This window comes from Metarhizium acridum (genome assembly GCF_019434415.1).
Source record: "Metarhizium acridum strain ARSEF 324 chromosome Unknown scaffold_29, whole genome shotgun sequence".
Classification (NCBI taxonomy): Eukaryota; Fungi; Ascomycota; class Sordariomycetes; order Hypocreales; family Clavicipitaceae; genus Metarhizium; species Metarhizium acridum.
In genome coordinates, this window is record NW_027094017.1 from 524,865 (window position 1) to 543,221 (window position 18,357).

Below are 18,357 nucleotides of genomic sequence, written 5' to 3' on the forward strand. Positions count from 1 at the left end.
CATGTATTCAATGTGTAGCTTTTTCGTAAAACCCTCTACCAGGTATCCTTTTCCCTACTATCCATCCACTGTGTGCCATGATCAACTACGGAATCCTTCCTTTGACCATAGTTGAATTACGGTAAAACAATTGGCCCTCATGCCAACCCAAATCACGCAGTAAAGAAATGCAAAGTCCTTGGCCTTCTCTGGTACATACTGTGCGTCTCCAGAGAACTAGAAGTATCGAAAAAAAAAGGAAAAGAAAAGGAAAATGTATCAAGACGCCCAACACATGCCCTCTGATTACAAGACTCTCCGTCATGACTGTCACAAATTTCTTTGACATGCAATTTTTGCCAGGGTCTGAGCTCCCCGACGACTATTTCTCCGAATCTGGAGCTGGGAAAGGGGGAGGGGGGCGTGTCAGCTGAGTCTGCACTAGGAGAGAGTCTTTCAAATGTCATTTCAAGCCTCTTCACCCTTGTCATAGTATGACTTCAATCTCCTCTCGACGTCTTGATAGTCCGCCTTGACAGTCCCCAGGGCTTCTGTAATTCGCTTGAGACACAACTCAGAGTCGGGTTCTGAAGATCCGTCTAGATTCTCGTTCTTTCCATAACGCTGGATTTTCTCACAGCCATCTCTGACTTTCACTAGCCCTAGTGTAGCAGACGAGCCCTTGAGGAAGTGACCGAGTTCCGATAAAGTTTTCAAGTCTTTCTCTGCTCTATTTGCGCAATTTATATGGTCAGCTCTCTGTCGTACTCAAGTACAGCATTTCCTGGTCAAGGGCAGTATGGACCGCGTGTAAGTCCCAAGGACAGCGGGCCACGCCCTCCCGAACATGGAACATGGGGTTGAAATCACTTACAGAGCTGTGTCCATATTGTCGAATGTTTCTTGTGCTTGGGTGAAGAAGCCAAAGACAATTGACGAACTGAATTCATCGCTTCCAGGGTCGTCCATTTCCAGAATCTGTTCAAAAGTGTTCATATCGATAGCATCTCCAAAGTTGAGCTCAGCGGAACTGTCCGCGCCAGTCTGTTCACAGTGTAAGTACTTGAGCGGGAGAAGCTTTGATACATTCGATTCAAATCCGACCTACCTTATCCTCAGTGGGTGACATGTTTCGGCTGCGTTTGTAGAGATGCTCTCCGATTCGAGGTGGAGAGCAAGAAGATCGAGGCAGTGCTGGCTGGCGAGTCCTTCTCAGCCAGTCTGGATATATATATGGTCCCAACAGCTTGAGCTGCGACCTAGGTGAAGTCTGGAAAAAGTACACGACCACGATATAGCACGATGGCAATGTTTATTTTCGAGGACTCGAGTGTTGCGACACACAATTATGGTAGCTCGGATGGTTCGCAGGGCTAGTTCGTCGACCCGGCGCAAGGTATTTCCTGGCCCGCTCCGAGTATTTATAGCGGCCTCGAGGCGCGGCACTGAGTCGTTCCGTTTGAAAGCCGAGCTCAGATTCGCCCTTGAGGTTGTTTGCCTCTCGTCGATCAAGTCTGGGAGGAGGTCCAGACAAAGGCTGACAAGTGTAGTGGTGGAATTAGGTAGGCGTAGGAGCTAGCATCGACGGAGGACAAGAGGGTCGGGTCAGAGATCAGTCAGGTCAGCAAGAAGCCAGCTGGCACAGCTGTCTAAAGTAATAAATTTCTGCGAGGAGGATCCTTTCCGCGTGCCGTGGACGAGTGTGGGTAGAACGGCGTCTCTGCAAAGGACGTCAGTGGATGAGTATGGAGAGCTGGCCTCGGCGGGCCGCCAGTGGGGAAGGTGGTGGACAACGGTTGGACCATGTGGGTGGCACTATTCATTGGTAGGTGGAAGAGTTGGGGGAGGTGAGGGAGGTGAGGGAGACGACGGAGACGAAAGGGAGACGAGGGCAAAGAGGGTTCGGAGGCAAGGAGCGCAGTGACAGCATGGGTGGCAGTTTGGGTGGATAAGGTGGAAAGCTCGAGGCTCGTGGCTCGAGGGTGGTTTGATGATAATGGAGGATAAAAATGGCACGCGGTTTAGAGCCCAGAGGCCAGAGCCATGGCCATCTGGCTCGTCTCAAGGGGCTCTGCGCCCAAGGCTATCTCTCCGAGACGAACCCAACAAGACGGAACATTGGTCCACACCATGACGTGTCTGGCAGTTGAGGCGTATGTATGTATGCGGTAGTTATTGCACGGGAGATACCTACATGATATGGCAAATACACCTGGCACGGGAATCCAAGGCCTGGGGGCGCTTGACCAGAGCTTGGCGAGCTGGGAAAAGCGTCGGCAGTCTGGAGTCTGGAGGTCGACAATGGATGGATAAAAATGATGGATACGGAGCAGGTATACGGATAGGTACCTAGGTACTCCGTACGGAGTAGGCACCAGGTAGATAGGGCAGAGGCAGACAGCAAAGAGGGAATCGAGACGGAAGCGGAGGCGGATGCAGGTTCGCGCCCTGTGAGCAAATGGAAGGGCAAAACGGGCCGGCTCAGCAGTGCGACGCGGGGAACGAGCGAGCAACTAGTTACCAAGCCCAGAGACGAGCGCAAAGATCAGAGCTGCTCGCACGAAATGCTCTTGTTGCTCTGGTGCACGACGTCAGAGCCCGGAATGGGTGAGACCTGGGTGAGACCTGGATGAGACCCGGGTCTGCCCTGGATGCCCTGGGGTCACTGTCTTCTTTCGGACTCTTGGGCCCCAAAGTGACAAGATGATGACGGGGGATGCCTGGATAGATTCTCACCCTCGTCAGGTCCGGCTTTAGTGGCAGACGGCCGGATGCTTGTCGAGATGCCTAGCGCGGTGCAGGGGCAGGCAGATAGGACCAGGGTTCAGTAGCCGGGACGACGAGGACGTGTGTGTGCTGTGTGAGGCGTCTTTGTGTCTGGTGTGTTGAACAGAGTCCGGAGTATGTATGGCGTGGCTACTCGGGTTCAATATCGCGAGAATAAATGGGCCGGATGCAGCAGCCGGGGGGGGGCACTGGATGAAGAGGCGCGCACACAAGACAGGCGATGGCCCGGGGGTTGGAGAGAGGAACGGCGAGAAGAAGGAATAAAATGATGAGGGAGGCGGAGAGAGAGAAAGACCAGTTTGACAGCTGACGAGCGATTTTGGATATGTGGGGGTGGGATGGCTGGTGGCTAATGGGTGATGTGGTTTGGGTTTAACACGGGCAGACAGGAAGGCGTGCGTCTTGTTGGCTTGGAGAGATGGGTGAGAGGTGACGGGATGACGGACACGTAGAAATATCCATCTGATTCACGGTCAAGGGTGCGGCAGAGTTCATGTTGCCTGTTGGTCCTCTGGCGTCTGCGGCTTCTAAGCACTTGGTCACTCCGTACAAGGTCAGAGAACGTCTGGGGCCTACTCGAGTCAATAAATATAAATATATGACCCTCTGGCGAGGGGGCCAAGAAAAGCTGAGGGCAGGTCTGAGGGCTCCCGCGCATGCGGACATGGGTTACCGACGGGAGCGAGCGTGGGCAAGAAGAATATGAGTCGCCGAGCTCAAGCATCGACATAAAACGTCAAATGCACGGCGTCGATCGAGTCTCGGGGCTGCACTTCAGACCAAGACGAGGTGACGTCGTCTGGTCTGCGTCTGTGCGTCTATATCGCCCGCAACAAACAGCTCTGGAGATGCATTTGCGCAAGCTGCACTTGACCACTTGCTCCGGCCGGCAGCAGCAGTAGACATTGCGCCTGTTTGACGCCATCTCAAAGCCATCTGGGGCCGACTGCACCCAATCGAAGGAAGCATTGACAGCGCTGGAGCAGTTTGAGGGTCTCTCGGCTGTGAGACCTTCTGGACGTGGCCCGCCCTCTGGTGGCGGCGCGGCGCATGCAGATGTTAACATGCACATGCGCCAAGTTGGCAGGGGCCAACCAACGAGCCAACTGGCGATATCAAAAAGTGAATTGACCAGACTTTTTTTTTTTTTTTTTCCTTTCTAGATCGTCGTACATACCTAGTTATGTATGTAGTGTACGGTCCTCTGGTGCTCGGGCCTTGCGGACGACACTGAGACGACAACAGACTGCGCTCGCTGCCAACACGCAGGGGCTCCCGATGTTAACCACGGCGGCGCGCCAGGTGCTGCTAGGCTTCAACGTCGGTGAAGTAATTGATTGATCCCTTGGCCGGTTACATCATCGGACCCCTCACCTCCGCCATCGACCTCGCACCAAAGTACTCCGTGCTCCGTCCTGTGCGCCGTACTCCATACCCGGATACTTGGTGCTGACGCCATGCAGCTCCCCGACATCTAACCATCTAGCATCTGAGAGGGGCCAGTGCTGGGTGCTAGGCTGGATGCTGGGCTGGGCTGGTTGGCTAGCTAGACCCTGTCGACAGCCACACCACCAGGCCAATTGATAGATAGATACTAGGCTTCGAGGTAGCAAAGCTCAAAGTTCCCTCCGCCCTGCCGAGAGTTGGTGACAGCAGCAGCAGCACTTCAGCCGATTTCACGCTAGCCCATCGCTCTTTCCCCCCACCGCCTCATGCCAACTGCATCCCATGCGCCGAGGCACCCAGGCACCCACCCAGGCATACTCTCCCGGCCCTCGCTTGCTGAGACGAGCCGTGGAAAATCTCCGCACAGCGCAGTAACGAATTTCTGATCCTCAATGAATTTACGTCACGTTAATAAACATGCGTTAATTACGGAGCTCTCTCGGAGGCATTCATCTATCCCCCGTCAGTCAGCCAACTCCTGCCTGAGTTGCTTTATTACCAGGCTGCCAGGGAACACCCGTTCTCCCATAATAAAAACAGAATCAACATGCACCAGACATCTCGGCCTGTTACAGGGCTCTATACATAATAGTTCCCATTCTTGGAAATTGCTTTGCTGCCACACTGACATTTTTGACAGCACTCGCCCACATCTGCCCCATGTCCGCCCAAAAGCCGCCGAAAGGGGGTCTGCGGTCCAGCCATGATCCCGGCCTATCGGATCCAGATCCTTGCCGCCTTACGTCGGACTTTTATCACAGAAAAGTCATTCATTTGCCCAAGGGCCGGGAGTGCACGGAGGACGGAGTGCCTGCTTGCTGACCCTTGTGCCGTCCACATCTGTCTGTCGTCGGCGGTCTTGCGATTATCGTGCCCCTGATTGTCACATGTATAGCGAATGACTCTCAGGGCTACCAGTAGACAACAAGTTGACATATTGCCAGCTTGTCTGTAATCCTCGGATGATGATAAAAAACAAGGCTATGCACCTGGACATGAAATCCAATGCCAACTCAAAGTACCGTTCCTGTTATTCAAGGATCCGCTGATACCTTTTCCCAAGCTCTGAATATTGGACAATAATCTTGCTGACAGTTCAATGTACATTGTGCAATTCAGACCCTGAATGTTTAGCCAGGTGTGACATAGCAAGGGGGGTTCAAGCCAATGAGATATCACTATTACAGAGAGCATATGGGGGTTTAAAGTACCTGATAACGCGATAAAATCTCTTATCAATAAAGGTTATTCTTACAAGACCCACTACTCCCCTGTCATTTAACCTATATTATAGTTAACAGCCATTAATATAAATAAAAAGAGCTCCTGTTAGCAGAAAAGTCCCTGTAAATAAACCCCACTAACTTCCTTGTCAGGTCACTCATGGCTAAACTTACAGGGGTTGGATTATACTCCTCAGGGCCTGCCTCGATCCCTCTCTGCTGCGTACAAACTGGATGAATGGGCAACCGCTCAGAAAGCCCAAGGCTGGTTGAGCTGGCACACCGGATGAATTACACGCAACTCCAGCACTAAAATCCCGCTCAGAAAGAAATACTAGGCGAGGCACCCCAACCGATCAACCGATGAAATTGCCAAAATCGGATCCCGATCGGCGCATTGTTTGGCAACAGCTAATATAACATGCCGCCAAGCCAGACCCCAGGACATTGTAAAGAATACCTTTGATGGCGTCCTGTCCATGCCAAGGGACTCACTATCAATGCCGATGCATGCCCGAGCTCAGAACCCAAGTAATCTCGTGATAAACGAGACCCGATTCTGGGGCCAGAGCATTGGACCTAATCAAGACCCGGGTTCAAAACCGGAATGATTACTCGGTGTTTTGAGAGATTATCAAACGCCGGTAAAAAAGGGTCTTATCATTCCACGCATTTATCCAATATTTGGTGTCAATGGCAGATGATACTCGATAGTCACAAATGCAGTTCTCATTACTAGTAAGATGCTTTATGCTGATAGATGATATCAGCCCAGTGAAAAAAAAAAATAAAGCCTTGACCAGCAAGACTTCACCTAATCTTTTTGTTCTTGATTGACCGGCATGCTACCCGGATGTTTGGAGCCTAATCCCCTTCCAACGCCAATGCATGAAGCTCAGGCTCCAAGACCCATGGGGACTGTGGGCCAGGCTCAAACCGGTTTGAAGTGGTACCGGGATGTTGTGCCACGACGCTCTGCCAAGGGTCGCTGGCCGAGCACGTTAACCAATATGTACAGAGTTAGTACTCCGTACGGAGTACTTAGACTTGAACCTTCTGCGATGTCTGATAAAAACCGACGACAACGCTGGGTCTTAGCATTGGGTTCCGTGCCAACCCAACCTTAGGAGCTGACGGAGCAAAGGATGCCGGTCCAACCCCCAAGATGCGACCATGCATCACGATATCGTCTCACACGGTGAGCATGATTGCCTGACATGGAGGGCACTGGCCACACGACGCAAGGGCGGTGAAGCGCCTGGTGCCCTCTCGCGTGCATCTGGAAGTTTCCGCGCATTGCCTCGAAGCTCAAAGCGTGATGTAATTTGTGTGACGGAACCTGCCGAACCCTGGCTTTGAGTGTTGCACGGGGAAATTATGCCTGTCAGCGGTGCATGCCTGCGTGCATCTCGTGAGAGATGGGGAGTGGGCAACGGCTACGAGCGAGACAAACCACCTGCCTAGGTAGGCAGTCAGCCGGCAGGGTCTCGATCGTGAGTGAAGAGTCTAGATATCAGTCCCATCGAGCACCTGGTTGATACAAAGAACAACAGTTGACCAAAAGCTTAAAAAGTTGAAATTATGCTTTGAAAAACCATTATTACACGACAGACGTGGTCGTTTGCGTTTCTATGTATATACATGTCATTCGTTACGAGTCGCCGCCTAGAACCCTTTCAAGTCAGAGGAGGGGAGGGAAAAGCAGAGCGAGCACAGAAACTAATTGAGTTGCTGTGATGGGCAGTGCGCAAAATCACCAAGTGTACCACGACCCCGGAATCTCAAAGGTCGTATATTAAAACATTACTTTGGTTGCTACACTGAGCAGCCAGGCAGCATCCTTCCACCCGCCCTCATCCGACATGGGGGGCGGTAATCGTTCGACGGGAGCGTGCAGGATTCCTTCAAAGTGCCTATGGGAGCCACCTCCGCGGCCAGTGCGAGCCAACTCCTCATCATCCATATAGTCCTCCTCGTCGTCTTCTTCAGAGTCTTCGTCGTTTTCGTCAACCTTGAACAGGGACCAGCCAATGACGTTGCTGATCCACGAACCTCTACCAACCGTGCCGTGTCGGACCAGTCGCCGCACAGTGGCTTCATCGTCCTGTGTTGTATCACGCTCAAGCTCCTCGAGCTTCTCGTCCAGGTTGACAAAGTCTGGGCCGGCGACGGCAGCCTCCGGGCTGCTGGGGAAGTAGGAGTCGCCCTCTGTGGCGGCACGCTCAAACGGGGTTCCCAAATGGCTGCGATTCTCGGCCATGCTGTGCTTCCTGCTGTTGAACCTGCTGTCGAAACGGCTGCCATTGGGGGTTGCATCGTCATCGGCCATGACTGAGCTACCACGGCGACTCCCGCGTTGACTGGCCACTTCCCGCTCCCGCGCCAACTCCCGCTCGAATGCTTCTTCGTCGGCATCCCGCATGCCAGCCAGGCTTGTTGAGCTCTGCTTTGACACGAGCCAAGCCTGGCCTTTATACTCCCTGGCCTCGGAGCTGAGCAACGCCCCGGCCCTCACAAGCCAGTCACTATCGTTTTCGTTGCCATTGGCATTGCCGAGGACATCGCGTCGTCTGGGTGTTGAGGTTCCGGACCTTGACTTCTTCCCGTAGCCGCTGGCGCCGAGATAGGTGGAAGACTTGCTCTTGGACAATGGGCCGCTGGGGGCCGAAGGGGCCCGATGGTGCGATCGGGAGCGAGGCGTCATAGAGCCGCGGGAGAGAAGTCGTGGTGTCGTGGGGGCCGACTTGCCCTGCAGATATGTCGCATGGGTCTGGGCGGTAAGAGACTCGGGGATGGCATCGCTGTCGTTGATGGGTAGCTTGACGGTGAGGGGCGCCAGAGAGAGGTGGTTGATATTTGTGGTTGATCGATTCTTCCGCTTCGCGCGGTCGGAATGCTGATTGTAGGCAACATCCATGATACGAGAAGTAGGGCGTAGGGCGTCACAGGTGGGCCGATATGGACGAAAAAGCTGGGGTAAAATTCGTTGCAGAAAAGAGAGTGCGTCCACATGCGCAGGCAGGGAGAAAAGAGACAAGAGACAAGAGCGTATGCCGTCGCGAGTATTAGGGAGCAATTGGACAGAAGGGTTTGGTCTTGTAACTACCCAGGTAGATATGAGAGATATTGAGAGGGTACTCGGCAGGGGAGGAGCAGATAAAATAGTAGAGGCTGATCTTCAACTAACCGAATCTAGATCAGAGGCGGCTGGTTGACGTTGCTGCTGGCTGGGGGGCTGTAAAATGTTGAATGTTGCCACTCAGACTCAACTGTTTGAAAAACCATCTGGCTGGACCCCTCAGCTCAACCAACTGAGCACTAGGCCGAGGCTCAAGCTTCAAGCAGATAGAGGCTAGCCCTACTGAAAAGTTGCACCTCAAACGCCTACCCTATCGCCAGCTGCCAGGTCACGCATCGGCTGGCAACGGAATGGAAACGTCCAAAGCAGCTCCCTAGCATCGGACACGGCGCCCAGCTAATGCAGCCGAGTGTTTTTTTACCTCATGTGTATATTTGCCACTGTAGGCGTGTAATATGTCGCCGGGTCTCATATTTCGGGTCCGTGGCAAAGTTTTGCCGTGCAGCAACTGGAGAGTCATCCGATTTGTGTGGGTTGTGTTGCATAGTGGTATGTTGAGTCGCATGTTTGGAAGTTTGGAGGGCAGAGTCGGCATGAACATGTCATGTCATCGCGTGTTTGATTGAGCAGCCACAATGAGGTGATGGATATCTACAAGTCAGAGCCGCCATTTCAAGAGGGTCTTGTGTTGTTGTGGTACGTCATTGACATGGTAGCTAGTTCATGATCTGGAATCATGTCGGTGTCTACCTACCGGCAACATCCCTGCCTTGCGGTTTGATCGCTTGCCGCTCGATTGCTCATTCGCGCGAGATGGAAACGCTTTCAAATGTGGTTTTCGCTGCCGTAGAATCAAGGATCCGGGGACAGCCGGTCGTCTCATATCTTCTAATTCCCGTCACACTTATGATCTCTGGTGAGAATTTAGTCTCCCTCACGTATGAGATTATATATTTTCACCTGTAAACACTCAGCATCTTTCAAATAGCTTGACCATATATCTTTAAAATGTCACACCAGGATACGGAGCCTCATTTCGCTCACAAGATGCCAGGTAACGCCATTGGGCTAAACAGATGAAATAGTCGACAAAATTAAAATAAGAAACGCCATATTCTATTCAATTTCCCTCCCAAGAACACTCTAGCACGTTTTCTTTGCTCATCCATCTCGAAAAGGAGTCACGCCTATCATCGGTTGAACCTTCCATGTTCAAAGTTCAATGTGCACTGGCTCCTTCCCAGCTGTGCCCACTGGGCAAGCCAATGACAGCCACGCTAATCCAATCTGCTCGCGCCGATCTCGTGCAAAATGTCGAGACAAAAATTTAGCCGCCCACATTGCACCTGGACGTCAGGTCGAGGGACTCAAGGCAATAGCTGGTACTACTTCTACTACCAAGCCTCATCGTCATAAAGCAGTAGTGCCATTCTATTGGCCGCGGCCGTCTCATTTCATTCTTGATGCATTAATTCTTCGTCCATCTGTCCGGTCACGTTTCTTCCACCATGCGCAACCTTCGCAATGTCCGCTTTGGGCGGTGGAGCCATCCCGATATCACATCTGCCTGCTGGGACCCCGAGAAGGACGAAATTGTTTGCACGATTGGGCCGACAGTGGACAGCACGAGTATTGAGCTGGTGAGGGTTTCGGAAAATGATCTCACGTAAGTTGGTTCAAAGAATGAGATGCAGGGCCTGCACGCGAATGGTTTTGAAGAGGACCATGTTTGAATATGATCTTCACACAAAATCACCAATTAACGCCCATGTAGATCACACAAATCAGTAGCAAGCTGGAATGCTCCCAGTCCAAGTCCAGATCTACCAGTAGACAAAGTTGTCAACATCCAGTATCTCAGCAGCTCAGGAACGACATGTCTGGTTCTCGAAGGGGGAGACATCATTACCGTCCAAGAGGACCAATTCTCAGATGATGGCGCTCACATTGAGATCATGGGCTCCATTGATGCCGGTATTTCTGCTGCACGATGGTCCCCCGACGAAGAACTTCTCGTTGTGACCACCAAGGCAAATACGGCTATTTTCATGGGCTCCTCCTTCGATCCCGTGGCCGAAGTCACTATGACGGCTGATGATCTCAAAGCCTCCAAACACGTCTCTGTTGGTTGGGGTAAGAAGGAGACACAGTTTCAGGGTCGAGGGGCTAAAGCACTGCGTGACCCAACCATTCCTGAAAAAGTTGACGAGGGGTTGCCTAGTGCACATGAAGATGGTTCGACAACGATTAGCTGGAGAGGCGACGGTGCCTACGTGGCTGTCAACTCGGTCCAGGAAGGCAGCAGACGAGTTGTCCGTGTCTACTCTCGAGAAGGTGAGCTAGATAGCGCCAGTGAACCCGTTGATGGGCTCGAAGGCGCACTTAGCTGGAGACCATCTGGCAACTTGATGGCGGGCATCCAGCGACTGGCTGATCGAATCGACATCGTCTTTTTTGAACGGAATGGTCTTCGACATGGCCAGTTTACCCTTCAATCTCCCGAAGGCTCTATTATGTTTCACGAAAAGATACGCTTAGAGTGGAACTCAGACTCAACTGTGCTAGCAGTCGCACTGAAAGATAGCATCCAACTCTGGACCATGGGCAACTATCATTGGTATGTAAAGCGAGAAATCCCCATTAGTGCCGAATTTTTATGCCTATCGTGGCATCCCGAAAAGGCCCTGCGATTTGCCTCGGCTTCGTCCTCTGAGACAGCCATCTTTGAGGAAGTCTTCCACACGGCTAGAGGGTCATGCTTGCCACCATATGACAATGGTGCCGTGGCAGTTGTCGATGGCGAGACCGTTAAACTTACACCTTTCCGAACTGCAAATGTGCCGCCGCCGATGTCTCTATTCGATATCACTGCCGAGTCGTCGGTAGTGGATGTTGCCTTCGGGCGCCAGAACATGTCATTCGCCGTCTTGCACCGAAAGGGTATTGAAATCTACGACTGGCCAATGAAGAATGGACGCTCAATCAAGCCCAATCTAAAGTCCAAATTGTCATTCGCATCCACCGGGGTTAGTGACAAAGTGGTTCCTCTACGCATCTGCAGCACATCAGGCAGCCATTACCGGTGCCTCGCATCATCGGGAGACTCAGACCTGGTGCATTTTGCAGTCAACGCCGACGCTGGCACGATTGACATTATCAACAGCCAGGAAAACTTGGTTTCCACATCAACCTATGAAGATGCGACGTCTGTAGAGAGCTACGGCCAGGATATTTCCGGAAACTTGTATAAACTCTCCGAGACGTCGACCGACCTCCTTCCTCTCCAATTTCCTACTCATCTGCCCTGGTTTGAAATCGTCAAATTGGACGGAGAGTTAACCGCCTTTGGGTTGTCGAGAAACGGTCACATTTATGCCAATTCCCGACTTCTAGCCAAAAACTGTACTTCATTTGTCCTCACAGCCAGTCATCTTATCTTTACTACGAGCAATCATTTTGTCAAATACGTGCACTTGGTGTCAATTATTGAGGGTACGTAAAGACAATAATTTATACTCCATCAACAAGTGCAACGCTAATAAAATTTAGAACTCGAGGTACCCGAAGATGACCCCGAGAAAGACGAACGATGCCGTAGTGTTGAGAGAGGATCACGACTCGTTGTCGCCATCCCAACGAACATGAGCATCGTTCTGCAAATGCCCAGAGGCAATGTGGAGACCATCTTCCCTCGAGCCATGGTAGTCGCTGGTATCCGAAGCCTGATCGAGGAGAAGAATTACTCACGGGCGTTTGCGTACTGCCGTACACAACGTGTTGATATGAATATCCTATATGATCACAAGCCGACGCAGTTTCTATCCAATGTCAGCCTATTCTTGGATCAGTTAAGTAACATGACGTATATCGATCTCTTTCTGTCATCTTTAAGGTAAATCATCTCATGCTCAATCAAACCTGGCTACTCAACCTAGTCGTGTTAACCTCACTGTAGGGAGGAGGATGTCACCGAAACAATGTACAAGGATACCAGGAGATCACGAACCCAGCTCGGCATTGAAACTGAACCAGTGCCAACCAAGCCCTCCTCCAAGGTCAACATCGTCTGTGACGCCATTCTCAAGGCCCTTCAGGCTCGCAAAGCCACCAATGTCCAAAACATCATCACCGCACACGTCTGCAAGTCCCCACCCGCTCTAGACGACGGCCTCATGCTCGTTGCCGAACTCATGCGAGAAGATGAAAAGGTGGCCGAGAAAGCAGTGGAACATATCTGCTTCCTCGTCGATGTGAACCGCGTCTACGAAAATGCACTGGGCCTCTACAATCTCGACCTTGCTCTCCTTGTAGCACAGCAATCCCAGCGTGACCCCCGAGAATACCTCCCTTTCATCCAGAAACTCCACGCTCTTCCTGAGCTGCGGCGCAAGTTCCAAATCGATGACCATTTGGCCCGACGATCAAAGGCCCTCTCACACCTCCAGGCCCTCGACGTCTTTGACGAGTTCTGCGTCTACACCACCAAACACTCCCTCTACCAAGACGCCCTCCGGATCTATCGCTACGAACCTACCCGTCTTCAATCCATTACCAATCTCTACGCCGCACATCTCGAATCAAAATCGTCCTATCGGGAGGCCGGTCTTGCCTATGAATCCCTCAAAAACTACGCCAAGGCAACTAGCTGCTACCGCGCCTCGGGCGCCACCTGTTGGCAAGAATGCCTCTACACCGCACAACAGCAATCACCACCCCTATCGGCAGAAGCAATGACCGACCTGGCGACCAGTCTCGCCGACGCCCTTTGGGAAGCCAAGGACTACACTTCCGCCGCGACAATCCACCTGGAGCACCTCTCCTCCCTTGAAACAGCCATCAAGTGTCTCTGCAAGGGCTACCACTTCGCCGAAGCCATGCGCCTCGCCGTTCAGAAATCCTGTCCCGAACTCCTCGAATCTGCCGTTGATGTGGGTCTCGCCGAAGCGCTCGGAAGCACGACCGAGTTCCTCGCCGACTGCAAGGGCCAGCTCCTCGCACAAGTGCCCCGGATCGCAGAACTGCGTCGCAAAGCCATCGAGGACCCGCTATCCTTCTACGAGGGCGAGAGGCCGGGCGGTATGGATATCCCCGACGACGTTTCCGTAGCGGCTAGCTCGCGCATATCCACCAGCGCATCCCTATTCACGCGGTACACCGGCAAGGCAGGCAGCGTGGGCACCGTAGAAACAGGCGTATCCCGCGCAACGAGCAAGAACCGCAGACGCGAGGAGAAGAAACGCGCCAGAGGACGGAAAGGAACCGTGTACGAGGAGGAGTACCTGGTGAATAGTGTGCGACGGCTCATCGAGCGTGTGAGCGGTACCAAACCAGAGGTAGAGAGGCTTGTGTTCGCCCTGGTAAGAAGGGGCATGGCCGAGCGGGCGAGAGCAGCCGAGTCGTTGATGAACGATGTCGTGGAGGCGTGCCACACGGCGATCTCGGAAGTGTTTGCTGCTCCCCCAGACAATGACGACCAGCAGCAGCATGTGGAGGGTGTGGGAGAATTTACATGGACGGCCAAGGGCGGCGATGCCGTACTGCAAGAGTGGATGGAAGGTCGGGCCAAGAAGCAGGAAGCTCCCGTTATTACGGCTCTACAAAAGTTGACCCTGTTGGGATAAGAACGAAAAAAAAAAAAACAGGACGGAGAGAGAAAGTTGAATACCAGTAACCTGTGAGCTTCCCCTGGGATTCGAGAAGGAGGGATTTTACGTAGAATTGCTACGAGCTCTATATGGACTACGTGACTCACCAAGCCTCTGGTTCGGGGAACTAAGCGCAACACTGAGGAGGTGTGGGCTCACTTCTAGCATGGAAGAGCCCTGCATCTTCTACTCGGAAGCTCGAGAAACACGTCCTCAGTGTCGTGCTTAGTTCCTCGAACCAGAGGCTTGATGAGTCACGTAGTCCATATAGAGCTCGTAGCAATTCTACGTAAAATCCCTCCTTCTCGAATCCGGTTATAGCTCTAGCTCCTTGTTAGGCATGAATCTCAAAACACATTTCACAGAATATAGTCACCAAGGACAGAGGACACATATGTGAGATTATGTCCATTCGTTTGTTGAGACGACAAAAATCATCATTCAAGACCGTACCATCCATGACAAAACCAGTTCGCCTGCGCTATGAAACCATGTCCTCCAAAAGCTCAACTTGGGAAAAAAAAAAATTACGTAAAAAGAGTGCTAAATGCACGGCCAGTTTACAACTATGATACAATCCCAAGCCGAGTAAATGCTTAAACAAATATACCTCAGGCAGCGGTCTCCGCTGCTTCTTTGGGTGCATCTTCAGTCACCGTCGTTGGTGCGGCATCATGGAATTCCTCGCCATCAGCTGACTGTTCAGCCTGCTCTTCTGGCTGCAACTCTTCTTCTCCGATTGGATTCTCAGGAATGATGCCGTTCTGGCGTTCCCACACTTCACGACGGATTCTCTCATCCTTGGCCTTTCTGGCGCGTTCCACCTCTTCAAAGCCGCCCGACTTTTTCAGCTTGCCGTCTTGGACGTAGGTGGCGATTTCTCGCAACATGGCATTGCCTCGCCGGCCCTCTAATTCCTTTTGCCTCAGCTTCTCGGCTCGTTCGATAGCTTCTAGCCGGTTCTCATGATTCGGCTGCAGAGCTCGCACTTCCCCCAGCATGTCCTCTTTGGCAGCGCTTTGATCGAGGCTGTTGCCGAGATGTGATAGACCCTTGGAGAACTGTCGTGCTGTGCTTGCACTAGCACCAGTGCCATTATCCTTCATTTGCTCCTTGGTAGCCTGTTCGACCAGAGTAAACGTCTCCGACGCCTTGTCCAAATCGTCCTTAAGGTCCACCATAAGATCCTCCATAAGGCGTAGCTCGTCCCGACCTTGGCACACATCCTCAAGCTCCTTCTCCCAGATTTTGGTCCAAATGGGCTTCTCGTTAGCCATGTATTCTTCCATTTTCTTCAGCTCCTTGGTCAGATTTGCAATATCTCTGGCAACCTCTTCCAGTTGACGAGGAAGAGGACGCACTCCGCGATGAACGACATCTTTGCGCAAGTCCTCGATCAAGTCTTGTAGGTCATCTACCTTGCCAACTAGACGATCTGAATCTGAGTTGAGTTGTTTTCGTCCGTTGGTTACGTACGAGTAGCCGGCATTTCCTTCGATATCGGGAATGGCGGCCTTGGAAGCAGCAGATTTCACGTTGGCAGCCTTCTGGCGGATACTGGTCATCGAGTTCTGCACATCTGATTGGAACGAGGAATAAGTCTGTCGCAGCACAGCTAGATCGCGTCGCAGACTTTGGAGCTCCCCAGCTTGACCAGCATTCAGCCTACGGCCTGCACCAGGGAGCACCCTTACGCCACCTTCTGCTGCCGGCGGAACAGGTGAAGCGGTTGCCAAGCGAGCCAACTCGGTTGCCGTTTCTTGTTGCCTGTCAGACACTCGCTGAAGAGTAGTTCCTTGGTCATCGACATTCTGCTTCATCGATTGAACAATTTTGGTCAGGGCCAGGAGTCCGTCATCGAAATGTCGCTTTACCTCGTCCAATGGTTCTACATTGAGAACCAAAACAGTCCTGTCCTTTATATCTGATAAATCTTCCAGCTCATGTCGAACACCAGACACGGGGTCTTGAATGTAAATTTCGGGTAAATCAGTACCATTATGTTGTGTGTTCCAGGAGAACTTTTCAATGAATGCCAATTGCAGTCTCCCGATTGACAGCTCGTCTCGTCCTTCGGCGAGGACAATCTTCTTGACTTTTGACTTGTATTGAAGAAACAATGTAAGGTCCTTGGTTGGTGTTAGCGGAGGCGAAACTTGGAAAAAAGATTCGCCGGGCTTTGATTCCGTGGGATGGGGGAGGGTTGGTGGCTCATCAGTCTTTGACTGTAGCCTCGTTTGCTTGACACCGGGTTCTGGCGGAGCGATCTCCCCCATAAATGTTGAAGGATCTTGTAGAGGGCCGTTCAATGTTGCACTTGGCGCGTACTTCTCTTCCGGGGCTTGCACGGCGGGACCGTCACTCAGCTCAGCAGGACCGCTGCGCTGCTGCTGGGCCGACGCAGAGTCTTCCGGCACGCCTGGCATACGGGATGGAGAAGCTTCCACGGCCGCGAATTTTGATTGACTCGACAGGGTGCGGCTATGCCGTACAGACTCCCGGGACTGTACAGCCCTTAGTGATTCTCTTGCCTCTCTTCTTCCTCTGTTTGGAATCGGTGTTGTTTGTGATGGCAGGATGGGCATACCGTTTGCAGCACCACCCAAGTGTTTTGAAATCTGATATTGAGAGTATCGACGAGATGCTCGACGTTCCAAATCACCCCCCTTCTGTAGAGCCGCCAGTGCGCTTGATTGCGTGTCTGGCGGTGGTGGAGGAGGAGGCGGGAAGGCGTCGATATTCAAGTCGCTGGCGGAGGACGATGGTGGCATGGTGGTATCTTCGGCTGGATAAGGTGGTGCCGGAGGGATGTTTTGTATGGTAGTTGGCTGATCTGGTATATTTGTGGCACGGGCTTGGTCTCGCTGGTGGTTATAGCGACGGCTCGGTGATGTGCCAGTGTTCGTTTGCGGGTTGGAATCGCCACGCTGGGACGAATCAGGTCGATATCCGTTTTCCAAACCCTCGTCTAGCAAATTGGTGAGACCGCTGGTGCCGCTCGCTGCTGTGCTAACGCTTGTAGTTCTCTCTGGTAAACTTGCATCTCGCTCCCTCCCCTGCTTCTGCCGTAATCGTTGTTGCTTGCGCTTCAGGCCGTGCAGCAAATTAATGATGATATCTCGAATGCGTGGAAGATACTTCTCCAGACTCTCTGCGCTGGCTTCTTGGCTCAGTGTTGCTTCCAAAATGTGTCTTAATAAATCGGGAACATTCCCTAGGTCGGATGTATCGACATTGATGGCGGTGAATGCTCGGCATGCCATGTTAAACTCGTAGCCGAGGCGCACGTAGACGTCGGAAACCTGCGTATCAGTAGCCTGGCCGCGGGACCATTGCGTCAAAGTTTCAAGCAGCTGCTTAGTGGCGACAAGTAGGTGGGTGACGCTCTTTTCGATTTGTGACAGCGGCATGCTAGATGATGAACTGCCGCCAGACCCCTAGATGATGAGAAGAGCATCGGTCAGCACTCGGTACCAGACCACACACACACGTGGTAGCATCTCGGCCAAGAATGGCCATGGAGCGTCGCGCGGGATGAAGTGCAAAGTGCAAAGCTCACCTCACGATTTGGCCGCCTCGATAGACTGCCTTGACCAGATCGGTTCGAGGCTGTAGATGATCGTGGTTGGACTCCAGCCATGCCAGGAGAGCTGGGTCGCACACTGGGCGGCGGGCCTGGGTCTGCGCCAGGCGAGCGGCGTTGTAAATAGCCTCGTTGCGACGAGCCTGGTTGGGCTTGCATCTTGTCGGTTGTTCCTTGGTTTCGTTGCTGCTCGTATCTGAGGTTGGGGGGCAGTTCAGTGCTCGAAATTGTCGCGATGACGAGCGTGTGCAACCACACATGGACGTGGACCGAGTTGACAGGTTGGACGGACAAACTGCCGCCGTTGGGTTTGGGCAGCAAAGACTACAGATTAGAGTGTAAATGTAAGACGTCTTAAAAAGCAAAAAACCCGCATGGCCGAGCAAGAAACGGAAAGAGTTGGAGCAAGAGCAAAAAGCGCGCACAGGCTGTGCCAGTTGTGACGATGACACCGAGAGGAGAGGATGCGATGATGGAAACCAAGCGAGATGCGGCGTGGGATCCGGAGATCAGTTCAGGAGGACTTGACATTTGGGACGTCCAGATCGGGGCAAGTCCAGGTGTCGAGTCCAAAAATGCTACCAGACTGTGCGCGCAAGTACTCGGTACCCCTCC

At 52.5% G+C, this 18,357-nt stretch overlaps 4 protein-coding genes across 5 annotated transcripts; 1 reads left to right on the forward strand and 3 right to left on the reverse strand.

The window, feature by feature from the left end:
• Window positions 1-3,280, reverse strand: YPD1_1 (Phosphorelay intermediate protein). The gene is made up of 3 exons (XM_007809983.2): window positions 1,088-3,280; window positions 854-1,023; window positions 1-709 (listed from the first exon to the last, which is right to left on the reverse strand). Exons 1-3 carry the CDS (start codon window positions 1,106-1,108, stop codon window positions 448-450), a joined length of 453 nt encoding a protein of 150 aa, XP_007808174.1. The 5' UTR covers window positions 1,109-3,280; the 3' UTR covers window positions 1-447.
• A 3,950-nt stretch (window positions 3,281-7,230) lies between these two features.
• Window positions 7,231-8,352, reverse strand: J3458_004216 (uncharacterized protein; the record flags this gene model as incomplete). Its single annotated transcript, XM_007809982.1, has 1 exon — window positions 7,231-8,352. The coding sequence occupies one exon, from the start codon at window positions 8,350-8,352 to the stop codon at window positions 7,231-7,233; it is 1,122 nt and encodes a 373-aa protein (XP_007808173.1).
• A 612-nt stretch (window positions 8,353-8,964) lies between these two features.
• ELP1_1 (putative elongator complex protein 1) lies at window positions 8,965-14,964 on the forward strand. The gene is made up of 3 exons (XM_066118083.1): window positions 8,965-12,006; window positions 12,064-12,406; window positions 12,470-14,964. The coding sequence occupies exons 1-3, from the start codon at window positions 10,470-10,472 to the stop codon at window positions 14,133-14,135; spliced, it is 3,546 nt and encodes a 1,181-aa protein (XP_065976682.1). The 5' UTR covers window positions 8,965-10,469; the 3' UTR covers window positions 14,136-14,964.
• Window positions 14,552-18,203, reverse strand: BUD6_1 (Bud site selection protein 6). 2 transcript variants are annotated; one of them, XM_007809980.2, is made up of 2 exons: window positions 17,719-18,203; window positions 14,552-17,596 (listed from the first exon to the last, which is right to left on the reverse strand). In XM_007809980.2, exons 1-2 carry the CDS (start codon window positions 17,899-17,901, stop codon window positions 14,771-14,773), a joined length of 3,009 nt encoding a protein of 1,002 aa, XP_007808171.2. In that variant the 5' UTR covers window positions 17,902-18,203; the 3' UTR covers window positions 14,552-14,770. The 2 variants fall into 2 exon arrangements, with proteins under 2 accessions (XP_007808171.2, XP_065976683.1); XM_066118084.1 differs by lacking the exon at window positions 17,719-18,203 and having other exon boundaries at window positions 14,552-17,676.
• Between the last annotated feature and the right edge of the window lie 154 nt (window positions 18,204-18,357).

Excerpts from the sequence above, each read along its gene's own strand:
- YPD1_1 (XM_007809983.2), bottom strand. The coding sequence starts at position 1,108 with ATGTCACCCACTGAGGATAAG. Across the intron at positions 1,024-1,087 it reads TGTCACCCACTGAGGATAAG|ACTGGCGCGGACAGTTCCGC; the intron begins GTAGGTCGGATT and ends CACTGTGAACAG. Across the intron at positions 710-853 it reads GACAATATGGACACAGCTCT|AGCAGAGAAAGACTTGAAAA; the intron begins GTAAGTGATTTC and ends TTGCGCAAATAG.
- ELP1_1 (XM_066118083.1), top strand. The coding sequence starts at position 10,470 with ATGGGCTCCATTGATGCCGGTATTTCTGCTGCACGATGGTCCCCCGAC. Across the intron at positions 12,007-12,063 it reads CTTGGTGTCAATTATTGAGG|AACTCGAGGTACCCGAAGAT; the intron begins GTACGTAAAGAC and ends AATAAAATTTAG. Across the intron at positions 12,407-12,469 it reads CTCTTTCTGTCATCTTTAAG|GGAGGAGGATGTCACCGAAA; the intron begins GTAAATCATCTC and ends ACCTCACTGTAG.
- BUD6_1 (XM_007809980.2), bottom strand. The coding sequence starts at position 17,901 with ATGCAAGCCCAACCAGGCTCGTCGCAACGAGGCTATTTACAACGCCGC. Across the intron at positions 17,597-17,718 it reads CGAGGCGGCCAAATCGTGAG|GGGTCTGGCGGCAGTTCATC; the intron begins GTGAGCTTTGCA and ends CTCATCATCTAG.